Source organism: Onychostoma macrolepis, chromosome 07, assembly GCF_012432095.1.
Source record: "Onychostoma macrolepis isolate SWU-2019 chromosome 07, ASM1243209v1, whole genome shotgun sequence".
NCBI classification, from domain to species: Eukaryota; Metazoa; Chordata; class Actinopteri; order Cypriniformes; family Cyprinidae; genus Onychostoma; species Onychostoma macrolepis.
In genome coordinates this window covers 47,807,152-47,820,439 of record NC_081161.1, presented here as the reverse complement: position 1 = coordinate 47,820,439, position 13,288 = coordinate 47,807,152, and the positions used below count along the sequence as shown (strand labels likewise).

General features: G+C 37.5%; 1 protein-coding gene across 6 annotated transcripts; it reads right to left on the bottom strand.

Annotated features, from left to right (window-relative positions):
• Nucleotides 1-2,486: 2,486 nt before the first annotated feature.
• Nucleotides 2,487-11,437, bottom strand: si:cabz01076231.1 (calcium-binding protein 2). 6 transcript variants are annotated; one of them, XR_009272072.1, is made up of 12 exons: nucleotides 11,344-11,437; nucleotides 10,309-10,353; nucleotides 9,940-10,084; nucleotides 7,980-8,010; nucleotides 6,214-6,357; nucleotides 6,021-6,130; nucleotides 4,929-5,076; nucleotides 4,708-4,818; nucleotides 3,937-4,067; nucleotides 3,053-3,226; nucleotides 2,749-2,799; nucleotides 2,553-2,666 (listed from the first exon to the last, which is right to left on the bottom strand). XR_009272072.1 is itself a non-coding variant. In XM_058782322.1 (8 exons), exons 2-8 carry the CDS (start codon nucleotides 10,344-10,346, stop codon nucleotides 4,790-4,792), a joined length of 645 nt encoding a protein of 214 aa, XP_058638305.1. In that variant the 5' UTR covers nucleotides 10,347-10,353; nucleotides 11,344-11,437; the 3' UTR covers nucleotides 4,134-4,789. The 6 variants fall into 6 exon arrangements, 1 of the variants encoding a protein (XP_058638305.1); XR_009272071.1 differs by having other exon boundaries at nucleotides 2,529-2,799; XR_009272073.1 differs by having other exon boundaries at nucleotides 2,487-3,226; nucleotides 3,937-4,086; nucleotides 4,723-4,818.
• Nucleotides 11,438-13,288: the final 1,851 nt, after the last annotated feature.

Below are 13,288 nucleotides of genomic sequence, written 5' to 3'. Positions count from 1 at the left end.
ACTGATCACTCCTGGATATAAAAAAGGAGATAAATTGGATCCCAGTAATTACCGTGGTATTTGTGTGGGCAGTAACCTAGCAAAGCTTTTCTGCAATATAATAAACAACCGCATAGTGACGTTCCTCACAAGACACAGCATCCTAAATAAATCACAAACTGGCTTTTTACCAAAACAACGTACATCCGATCACATCTATTCTCTCCATACTCTAATCAGTAAATGTGCGGTGAACATTGTGAATCTCAGAAGTGTGTTCTTCCGGCAGAGTCGTGGAGCGAGGCAGGGATGCAGTCTGAACCCGACCCTGTTTAACATCTACATCAACGAGCTGCAGAAGCTCTGGACCGCTCCGGCAGCATCCCGGGCCTCGCTCCCAGAGGTGGGTAGAGTACCCAAAAACTGTACTCAAGTAAAAGTAAAAGTACTTGAAGAAATATTTACTCAAGTAAAAGTAAAAGTAATAGTCTGAATAGTTACTTGAGTAAGAGTAAAAAAGTATCGGATAAAAAAAAACTACTCAAGTAGTTAGTTACTAGTTACTTTGGATCATATACTGCATATAGTATACTTTTATTTATATATATAGATATTTAGATAAAATTTTATATACATACATGCATACATACATATACACACACATATACATATATATACATACATACATATATAAATATATATATATACACTCTCACACACACACACACAGCCGTTCAAAATACTTTTAATTTTTTTTTTTTAATGTAATTTATTTCAGTGATGCAAATCAGAATTTTTATCAGCCTGATTTATTATCAATGCTGTTCTTTTTTAGCTTTCTATTCATAAAAGAATCCTGAACAAAATGTCACAGGTTCCAAAAAATATTAAGCAGCAAAACTGGAGTAACAGCTGATAAAAATTCAGATTTGCATCACTGAATTAAATAAAATTATTTTAAAGTATATTATGTATAATAAATGTATATATGTATATAACCTCTGACACGGAGAAGAATGAAATCTCCTCACATGACCGCTACAGAACATCTGAACATAACGAAACAAATGCACATTGACGGATCTTCTTCCGTCTGTTCTGCAAAATGTAAACAAATGTAGCCTTTATTTCTGAAAGCGTAAATATTGTGAAAATATCAATATTAATTGTGTCTAGGCAAGGCATTCCTCCTGGAACTAACGCGGGTTATCGGGTGTTTATTTCATACTCTCTGACAGCTTATTTAATGAATAAATTATACATTGTATTTAATGTGTAAGGTACATGTACAACAAACTGGCAATGCCATAGTGGTATCGTGTACTGCAATCGAATCTATACCTGTGGAACCGACAGCACACGCGGTGCTCGTCTAATAAAGGTCTTCATAGCTAGCAAACTATAGCCTTTGCTTTCAACTGACTGTTGATCCAAAGCCACGTCTTCAACGCTCTTCTACAACTCTGAGTGACTGTGCGTTCACACCAGACGCGACTTGCGCGAATAAATCGCGCTATTCGCGCGTAGTTGGACGCTTGAACATTTTGAGTTTACTCGCTTCATTCGCGCGTGAAATTCGCGTCATGGGAGGGGCTTCTGCCAGGCGGCTCCAGTCTCGTTGAAAAATGGCAGACATGGATTTTATTGAGAGGGTAGCTGCGCTTTATGTGTTATGGAAGGCTGAAAAACGGCGTAGACTCGTTCGGCGCCGTGTCTGGGTCCATCAGATCCTTTTTATTCCTGTTTCTGTAATGATACGAAGATGTATCATACAGCTCCGGGAGCCCACAAACAGCTACGATCACTTTGTCCTCCATTGTTGTTTCGGATTCCCGCCGCTCGCTATGTCATAATCACGTCACTACTAGAGCAAGCTCCTGATTGGTTAACGCGGCGCGAATTTTCGCCAAAGTTCAGATTTTTCAACTCGCGCGATTCGCGCGAATCACGCGTTAAGCGCGTCAAACGCCCAAAACGCTCAATTCGCCGCCTCATTCGCGCGAATCACGCGTTAAGCGCGTCAAACGCCCAAAACGCTCAATTCGCGCCGCCTCATTCGCGCGAACCGCGCCGCAAGATGTCTATTCGCGTCTTTGCATTGACTTAACATGTAAATCACTCGCGCTTAACGCTTCATTCGCGTCTGGTGTGAACGCACCTTGAGAGCCGCTTCAGACGACTCAGCGCGTGCGGCAGGGAACTGAACGAATCATTCAAACTGATTCGCGAACCGATTCACTGGTCTGCCAACTGGTTTGATCAAGCCTTCGAACAGAATTGACTCAAAAGAATGAATCATTCGCGAACGGGCATCGCTCATTGCCCAGGAAAAAAAGTAGATGGCGCGCTTGGAATAAACTGAAGGATTTTTAACTTGTATTGCATTAAGATAAAGTAACGAGAGGAGCGTCGCCCACAGTAACGAAGTAAAAGTACCGTTTTTTCACTAAAAATGTACTTGAGTAAGAGTAAAAGTACCCATTTTTAAATATACTCTAAAAGTATTAGTTACCCAAAAAAATTACTCAAGTAAATGTAACGAAGTAAATGTAACTCGTTACTACCCACCTCTGCTCGCTCCGCACGACTCTGAAGACCTGGTTCTGCTGTCCCCCGCAGCCGAGGGTCTCCAGCGCAGCCGGGCCCTGCTGGAACAGTACTGTGAGGAACGGGCTCTGACGGTCAACCTGGACAAAACCAGAGTCACGGTGCTCCAGAAGAAGGCCAGGTCTCAGTTCAGTCCTCGAGCTCAGCAGCAGCTGCACTTACCTGGGCCTCGAGATCTCTGCATCAGGGGGCTTCGGTCCGGCTGTGAAGGCCCTGAATGAGACGCCCGGAGGGCATTTTATGCCATCAAATCACGGTTTGGCCAATTAAAACATGGATCAAATTATATCACTCAATCATTAAACAAATTCTACTGTACGGGAGTGAAATTTGGGGACCAATAATACATTTTAAAAATTGGGATAAAACTTCAATAGAAAAACTACAACTAGAATTTATCAAAAACATTTTAGGGGTAGAGGTCCGTCCAGTGATGCCTGCAGAGCTGAATTAGGCTTATACCCACTGAACATTGAGATCCAGAAGAGATGTGTTCAGTTCTGGCATCACCTCCATCGATCTGATCCTGATTCAGTCCGATATAAAGCCCTCTTCGCCAATGAAACCTCAGCAGAACCTCATCCTCTGAACACGCTCGCTCTTCAGCTCGTCCATAAACCCAGCTCCTCACCGACTACAGCTACAACCCCAAAGACATTATTAAAGAAACTGACAAAACTCTGAAAGACACTCATGATGAATCTCTAAAAATACACTTTAAACTCCGATGCTACTCAACCCTAAACAGAACCACTACATTTGCCAATTATTTATTGATCAAACCATTCAAAGAAAGACGAATCCTCTCCAAATACAGATGAAGTCACCATGATTTAGAAACAGAGAGAGAAGACACAGACAAACATGGACAGAGCGAGAGCAGAGGATCTGTAGACACTGTGATCTACAGCAGATAGAGAACGAGAAACACTTTCTGCTGATGTGTCCTAAATATCACAATGTGAGGGAAACATTTCTCCCCAGATTTGAAGCATTGATCCCATCATTTACTGAACTTAGTGATACTGAGAAGATGCCCTTCTTACTCGGAGAAGATGATAACACAGCTGCACTCGCTGCTAAATATGCATTAACCATTCACAATGTTAGATGATAAACATGATTAACTGACTTACTTTATCTTTTCATTTATTTAGATGGATTTTATTTATTATTATTTATGTTGTTGTTATATATATATATGTTAATGCTTTGGCAACATTGTGCTACACAGTCATGCTAATAAAGCTGAATTGAATTGAATTGAGAGAGAGAGAGAGAGAGAGCGAGAGCGAGAGATCAGCCAATCAGCTGTTGATTGTCTGTTTGAGCTGTAGTAATCGTATTGACCTGCAGGGGTCAGTGAAGGATCCGGGGCCCTGTGCTGTTTGTGTTCATCATGTTCTGCTGGAGATAATCTTGCGCTCTCGTGTTTCCAGGTAAAGGTTAAGAGCTTCCTCCGGACTCTTTCCATGACGCTGCTGTAAACCACAGGAACGACTGTAATCACAGACACAAGAACGCTTCTTTCCTCTGATGTTCTCATTATGTGAGTTTCACACTCTGAAGCTTTAGAAATACGGTTTTTCTGTGTCTCTCATCTCTCAGGCCGTTTAAAACATATTTACAATCCTCTTCTCTTGTATAATGTTTATATAAATAATCATGCCTTTTCAGACTTTTACTGTTTATTAACAAAATTTACACTTGTTCAAATGTCTAGGCATAAAAATATCTCTAAACATTTGCACATCAGACACATATGCAGTATTTTACATTAAAATCACAGTCATCTACGTACTGCTCTGCATTACTTTAACAAATCATTTAGAAAATGTAAAAATGTTACAAATGAGTTTTTTCTACCTGAAGCTAGTTTGTGATGAAATCACACTTTTCCAGAATTAATTTCCATGACTTTTCCAGACATTCATGAAGTCATTTCACAGAAAATACTTGACAAGCTCCGTTCGTATATTAGCAACCAATGTACAAAATAAACAGATTTAAACTATTATAATTACTAGCATTAGTCCATAAAGACCAATATCTAGTCCATGAAATACTATAGAGTAGAGCAAAACTAGAGAAATGCATTTTCATTACAGAAATGACTGTGACCTTTCATGATTTGACCTGGAAATCACAGTTATAAAGAGCCCAGATGTTTCCAGTTGTTCCGTATCGTCAGTAGAGGAGGGTGTTATCGCACCGACAGCATCATCACAAACTCTGGAAGAGTCAAATCATATTCACATCACAGATTAACAACATCAGATCGCTGCTGTGCTTCCATTTCAGCACGTTATTATATCATACTGCAGTTGGAACAGGTCTCTCACCGTCGAAATCCACGGTTCCGTCTCCGTTCAGGTCCAGCTCCTTCAGGATCTCCTCCAGCTCTCCTTTCTTGAGTTTCTCTCCTAACAGAGTCTTCAAAGCCTCCTTCATCTCATCCAGAGAGATCTTCCCATCACCGTCAGTGTCAAACTGACCACAAACACCAAGCACACACAGCTCATTCACTGCTCAAACTAAACTGCTCAATTACATTTGAAGCAAGACATTACAGCTGAATAAGGAAAAAAGAAAAGAAAAAGATGTCACCATACTACAGTTGATTGATGCAAACATGTTTTGTATTACAAGTTTTCTGAAAGGTTATGTTCAAATATGCAAATGAGGCATCTAATTAAATATGCACTGATTTGCATACACGTGCAGCACATGAATCTGAACACTGGATGCACTCAGGTTCAACACTGTAGTTTGATTCAGTAGGTTTTTCCAGAGGGGATTTTGGATTCCTTTTTTATCACTCCATAATAATGCCAACAGACAGAAAACAAACACATTTTCACCATGTTTAAGGAGTAAAATGTTGTATAAATCAGTGTGAATGATATATAAACAAACCCCTCAGTAAAAACACTCAATGAGGGTCATTGTGATTTGATAATGTTTTTGAAAGTCTCTTCTGCTCACCAAGGCTGCTTTATGAAATCAAAAATACAGTAAAACTGTGAAATATTATTACAGTGTAAAACAGCTGTAAACTGTAATTTATTTCTGTGATGCACAGCTGTATTTTCAGCATCATTACTCCAGTCTTCAGCGTCACATGATCTTCAGAAATCATTCTAATATGCTGATTTACTGATTTCTGATTATTATCAATGTTGAAAACAGTTGTGCTGCACAATATTTTTGTGGAAACTGTCATACATTTTATTTTTCAGGATTCACAGACTTTGACTAGAAAGTTTAAAAGAACAGCATTTATTTGAAACAGAAATCTTTTATCACATTATAAATGTCTTTACTGACACTTTTGATCAATTTAATGTGTCCTTGGTGAACAAAAGTATTAATTTCCTTTAAAAAAACCATACTGACCCCAAACTTGATATGAGTGTTTGTGGTTGTATTTGTACCTGACAGAAGGAGCTTTTGATCTCTTTGAGTCCCAGCATATCCGCCGTCTCCACCATCATCCTGGGACCCATCAACTCACAGAAATCATCAAAATCCATCAGGCCTCCAACTGAACACACAGAAACAGCAGGTGACCTGAGACGCTGATATATGATACTTCAGTTCATTATTTTAGTGTGTACAGATACTGACGCCTCATCTTGATCTGCTGGATGATCTCCAGCAGCTCCATCTCTGTGGGCATGTAGCCCATCGTCCGCATGCACTCGGCCAGATCCTTATAGTTCAGATAGCCGTCCTGATCGTAATCGAACTCCTTGAAGGCCTCGGCCAGCTCTGGAACACAAGCAGATGTGAGTTGATGTTGAGAGGAGGTGTGATATGATGTGATGTGATGATCTGTGATGATGATTTGTGATTTGATGATTTGTGATTTGATGATCTGTGCTGATCTGAGATGTGATGATGTAGAGTGGAGATGTGATGTGATGATCTGTGATGTGATGATTTGTGATTTGATGATCTGTGATGCGATGATCTGAGATGTGTTGATCTGTGATGTGATGATTTGTGATGTGATGATCTGAGATGTGATGATCTGTGATTTGATGATGTTGAGTGGAGATGTGATGTGATATGATGTGATGATTTGTGATGTGATGATCTGTGATGCGATGATCTGAGATGTGTTGATCTGTGATGTGATGATTTGTGATGCGATGATCTGAGATGCGATGATCTGAGATGTGATGATCTGTGATGTGATGATTTGTGATGTGATGATTTGTGATGCGATGATCTGTGATGCGATGATCTGTGATTTGATGATGTTAAGTGGAGATGTGATGTGATATGATGTGATGATTTGTGATGTGATGATCTGAGATGTGATGATGTTGAGTGGAGATGTGATGTGATGATTTGTGATGTGATGATCTGTGATGCGATGATCTGTGATTTGATGATGTTGAGTGGAGATGTGATGTGATATGATGTGATGATTTGTGATGTGATGATCTGAGATGTGATGATGTTGAGTGGAGATGTGATGTGATGATTTGTGATGTGATGATTTGTGATGTGATGATCTGTGATGCAATGATCTGTGATGCGATGATCTGTGATTTGATGATGTTGAGTGGAGATGTGATGCGATATGATGTGATTATTTGTGATGTGATGATCTGAGATGTGATGATGTTGAGTGGAGATGTGATGTGATGATTTGTGATGCGATGATCTGAGATGTGATGATGTTGAGTGGAGATGTGATGTGATATGATGTGATGATTTGTGATGCGATGATCTGTGATGTGATGATGTTGAGTGGAGATGTGATGTGATGATTTGTGATGTGATGATCTGTGATGCAATGATCTGTGATGCGATGATCTGTGATTTGATGATGTTGAGTGGAGATGTGATGTGATATGATGTGATTATTTGTGATGTGATGATCTGAGATGTGATGATGTTGAGTGGAGATGTGATGTGATGATTTGTGATGCGATGATCTGTGATTTGATGATGTTGAGTGGAGATGTGATGTGATATGATGTGATGATTTGTGATGCGATGATCTGAGATGTGATGATGTTGAGTGGAGATGTGATGTGATGATTTGTGATGCGATGATCTGAGATGTGATGATGTTGAGTGGAGATGTGATGTGATATGATGTGATGATTTGTGATGCGATGATCTGTGATTTGATGATGTTGAGTGGAGATGTGATGTGATATGATGTGATGATTTGTGATGCGATGATCTGTGATTTGATGATGTTAAGTGGAGATGTGATGTGATATGATGTGATGATTTGTGATGCGATGATCTGTGATTTGATGATGTTGAGTGGAGATGTGATGTGATATGATGTGATGATTTGTGATGTTATGATCTGAGATGTGATGATGTTGAGTGGAGACGTGAATGTGGTCAGATGGTGTGATACTCACCATCCAGCTCTGGCTGAGACAGCTCTCGCTCCTGACAGAAGACACAGAGACATCACATTAGTTGTGTATGTGGTTGTTATAAGAGCTGATGATCTGAAAGAATCAAGTGCTGTTTTGTTTAGAGGCTCAGAATCAATCAGGACACATTCAGATTAAAGTTTCCGACTCAATCCAAGTTTCCATGGTGTGTTTTGGGTCACAGAACAATCACTCAAGAATCCACTGCATGGCCACTGTTTACTTGTGTGCTTCTCTTTTATATTCTCACTCTGCCTCGATTAGCATCACATGCAGTGATATGCAAATTATTACACATGCAAATCAAAAACATTTTTAAAATAATCTGATGAAAACATTTCCTAGTCAGTTTCTCTCTCTCTCTCTCTTGTTTTGTTTTTCATTGTCCAATTTTACACAGCATAAATGTTGTTATTTTGCTATTTCATCATGTTTTTACTCCATTTAACTCCTTACATTTTGAAATGTAATACATTTGATAATATAAAAAATCTATTCAGTTTTTATTTTGCTTTTCTGTTTTTTTATTATACATTTCTACTCAGTTTAACTTTTTACATACTGTAATTTCCAAATTGTTAAATTTAAAAAAGTTATTTATACTCTAATGTAAAAGTTTCCTGTACAGATTTCAATTTGTTCTTTAGTTTTTCATTATTCATTTTTACTCAAGTGTAACACTCTAATTGTTGCAATTAGCAAAATATTAAAATTACTAAATTGCAAATGAAAAACATTTTTAAAAATCTAACTAAAATAAAACTGATTGACCTTTTTTTTTTTTTTTTATTCAGTTGGGCACTGGTGTTTTTGCCACAATGTCATGAGCTATCAGTTGAGAAATGTGTGTCAGATCTGATGACAGCAACACAAAGAGAGTCACTAAACTCAGTTCTGATGAGGTTCAGCAAACACTCGTAACTGAGAATAAAGTACAAAATAAAGCCTGAAACTCTCAAAGGACTGGAAATGGTGATGGTGACCCCTAAAGGTCAAACTGTGTATTAAATGAGCTCTTTCATCATCTCAGTTGATTTTAAGATGAGGTTTGCAATTTTCACAAACCGGACAATTTTTAAATAGAGTTTGTCTATCAAAAACATTAACATCAAAATTCAAGTTTAAATTTTTTGAATTTTAAAAACTATTTTAAAGATGACACCAGAATGGGAACAGATTTGATATTTCCTATAAAAGTAACCCAGAACATTTCAAAAACATCAAAGCATTTGTGTTCAACACTATGAGAAAGAATGGCTCTGTATGGCATGTAGAAAACACACGTGTAGAGCACGAGTCATGTCAAGAATCAAACACCACCACTGTCCTTCAGTCCGCTTAAGCCTCGTTAAACCTCGTTAGAGTAAATGAAGAGTGACACTGAACAGCATCGTGTGCTATTATTACAGTCTGAGTGCGATTACAGGGGTTAACGAGCGTCTAACAGACATACTACACACATCACGCTCTGAGACGCACAAAACACAAGAGTCAGTGCACTAAATACAAAGACACCGCACTCTGTGATTGATTTCATCATGAATCAACAGAAATACTGGTGTCATCAGTGCAGACTCTCATGTATATCTGCGTAAAATCCCAGCAATAAAGCATAGATGACTTACTTTGCTGTATAATATTGCATGCACTGTGCTTGTGCTTGATTGTGAATGGGACGTTTCAGTTCATTTAATAGCTAATAAATGAATTCAAAACTGGCATTTCATGGCATTTTCTTTCTTTTTGGAGCTTGTCAGATTGTGATCACAATGAAGCGGCATTAGAAAAGCAGAGTGAAAGAAATGAGTGTTTTGCAGAAGAAAATGGCTGTGCTGAATTGTCATTTCTGCATGAATCATTGATTTAAAGAACTGATTCCGGTGCTTCAGACTGTAGTAAGAATCTCTAAACACAAGAGCAGAAGTGACGGAGTGTGAGATACCTGTCCGAAGATGCTGCTCAGCAGGTTAGTGTACACTTTGTTCATGGCATCCTCGTTAGATTTCTTGCATATCTTCTTCTTGGAGGCGTCACTGGACGCCATCTTGCGGAGGGCAGATTTGGGGGCAGAGCCATCAGCTGATGAGCTGGATTTGGTTGAGTTTGATAAAGAAAAAAATGCAGATGTGTGAGAAACTAATCAGAACAGACATGTTTGAATGTAACACTGGTTCAGATTTAAATATATATATATATATATATTGAATCAATCTGGGTTTGGACATTCTGGATTATTCTTCATCATTCTTCTTTGGCTGTGGTTTAACACGAGTTCAGTTCATTCAGAAGATCGCTGCAAACGTTCCCTCACCTCTCTGTAGACGGAGTTCTGTCTGCTTTCTGTGCCATTCTACAGCTGTTCACAGGAGACATAATCAGAACATCAATATAAATGTGACGACTATGGGATTCTCGGTCTCGTTCACACACACATATATATATATATATATATATATATATATATATGTGTGTGTGTGTGTGTGTGTGTGTGTGTGTGTCCCTGCAGCACAAAAGCAGTCATAAGCAGCACAGCTATATTTGCAGCAATAGCCAACAATACATTGTATGCGTCAAAATTATACATTTTTCTTTTATGCCAAAAATCATTAGGATATTAAGTAAAGATCATGTTCCGTGAAGATATTTTATAAATTTCATACCGTAAATATATCAAAACTTCATTTTTGATTAGTAATATGCATTGCTAAGGACTTCATTTGGACAACTTTAAAGGAGATTTTCTCAATATTTAGATTTTTTTGCTCCCTCAGATTCCAGATTTACAAACAGTTGTATCTCAGACAAATATTGTCCAACAAACCATACATCAATGGAGAGATTATTTATGCTGCTGCTCAGATGATGTAAAAATCTAAATTTTGAAAAATTTCAAAACATTGTATTTTTTTTTTTTTTTGCTAAAATATATATTTTCTAAATATATTGACATAAATGCATTTTTACCAATATAATTTTGGCCATTTTCTAAAATTTAAAAGCATTAAAAAATATATTTTGTCCTCCATATTGCTCAATCCAAGAAAATACATTCCTGTTAGTTGCATAATATTCTGGCATATGAAGGTTAAAACAAAATATATTTTCAGTTTCAAAAATGTAGCACATATTTAGCATATATTTAAATATAGATTTTAATTTTTTTGCCATAATGTGATTTTTCCCAGCATACATTCTGCATTTGAATGAATCAAAACCTAAACCCTACAGATTCAGTCTGAAAGCACATTACAGCTCAGACCACACACTCAAACCTGGCTAAACTGAATGCAAACCTCTACTTCTCTGTTAAATCCTCAAAGCAGTTGTTTCTTCAGACAGATCTTACCGTTGACAGAAGAAGATGAAGCTTCTCCAGCAGAGACGCTGAGGATCTGAAGGTCCTGCTCAATCTGTGCCTCCGTCTCTGCGTCAGATCATCTTAAAGGTGATTAACCAGCTAAACGTGTCCAGATTAAAACAGGAAGCATGGGTGCGGCCAAAGAAAACACCGGAGGAACCTGATCATGCAGGGCTTTGGCATGACCCCAGCTTTCCTGCTGGAACAACAGACAAGAGCAAATACAGGGACCGATTTCAAACTGTTAAACTGTGTTTTCCTCAAGTCTGGCTGTACTATGTTCTTGAGTGATTATATATTCATTTATTAATTAATATGGAATGATCCTGGAGGTATTAAAGCACAGCAGAGATCTCTACATTCATAATTATAGCTGAACATCATGGACAGAAAATCAATATAAGTCAGGGAACTCATGTCTGATTAGAACAAAACCTTCAGTGTTTTGTTTTATTTAGTGTTTTAGGTTGTAAACTACAGTAGAGATCAAACTCAGCTTCAAAACAAAAACAGCAGATTTCTCAGTTATCAATCGATTGATGGGCATTACTGACCTGTCTGTAGATGGCGCTCTCTCTGTGCTGTTCTGTAGCTGAATAACTTGCACACATGCATAAATACATACATACATGGGTAATTCTAGAATTGGGGGTACATTTCGCATCTTCTAGGTAAACCTTCTGTTATTTTTCAAAAACAAAAATTTCACTGAACCATTTTTGAATAATAACACAATTTATATTAAGCTATCACCAAAAACAATGCTTTTATGTATATTAAGGGACATTTTGTCTTGAAATTAATAACTGAAAGACGGCCACTACACCTATTATTGACTGTCTTCACCTCCTGATTCATACATTCAGCTTGAATTATCATGAAATAATTAAGTCTAATTTTCATTTTTTTGTGTTTACTCTATTAAGTTACAAACAATTGCATAAAATATTGTAATTTCATTAATAATAATAAAAAAAAAAAAACATTTTGTGTCTGTCCCTACGTTCTGGTCAACTCTGTTACCTCAGTTATGAAAAGGCATAAAAATCTTTAAAGCATTCATAGAAAAAACATGTGACTTGCACCAAGTGATGTCACTTCCTTTGCTAGGAATCTTTGGAAGGCATTGATGTATGTCTTTATTCTTTACTCTCATTAATTTGTACAAAATGTTTAGGATACACCAATAGTAGATTCATTAATTGTCAAATCTGTTATTGTGATTTTGCAGTGAATCTCTCATTCACTTTTAAAAACAATAATATGATGAAAATCCATAAAATTCTGTTTCAGACATGCCATGTGGTGTCTGGTTTGAGGTTAGCATCTTGAGCTAAAGCACAAAATGGTGGAAAATGTCAACTCTGTTAGTTTTTAAAAAAGTTTAATGATAACAGAGTTGACAATGAGTAACAGAGTCAAATGTTCCTAATCACATTGAAGTATTTTGCATTATTATTATGTTTATTTTGGATTCTGGGTCATTTTACTGTAAATGATACATTTGTTTTGCATCATTACAGGCTAAAGAAATTGAATTACAGGTAAATGAACCTCTCCGCAGCAGAAAGGCAAGGGCAGAGATCACAGCGACATGGCGACCCTGTAACGAAGCCAGACAATACACAGAGACACGACACAAAAGGAAAAAAGCACCACTACTCAAAATTAATGTTTTGCTCTAATGTTTATGAATACTAATGTAAACATATGGCTACAAAGTAAATCTAACATTCTTGCAAACTGCTATTCCTTGAATCAAGAGCTCTGTATTTTATTATGTCTATAAAAAACTTGCATAATGCACATTTAAATACTAAATAAAGACATATGGGCAGAAATGGCCAATAACTGATTTGCACGCCCAGGGTGAGGGAGCAGCTATGCCATTTTCCAGATCTTTGGACACATTAAGTTAATTTTCAATTGCATG

Coding starts and splice junctions, on each gene's coding strand:
- si:cabz01076231.1 (XM_058782322.1), bottom strand. CDS start 10,346: ATGGCACAGAAAGCAGACAGAACTCCGTCTACAGAGAG. Junction 10,085..10,308: donor AGAACTCCGTCTACAGAGAG/GTGAGGGAACGT, acceptor AACCAAATCCAG/CTCATCAGCTGATGGCTCTG. Junction 6,358..7,979: donor GTCTCAGCCAGAGCTGGATG/GTGAGTATCACA, acceptor CTTGTGTTCCAG/AGCTGGCCGAGGCCTTCAAG.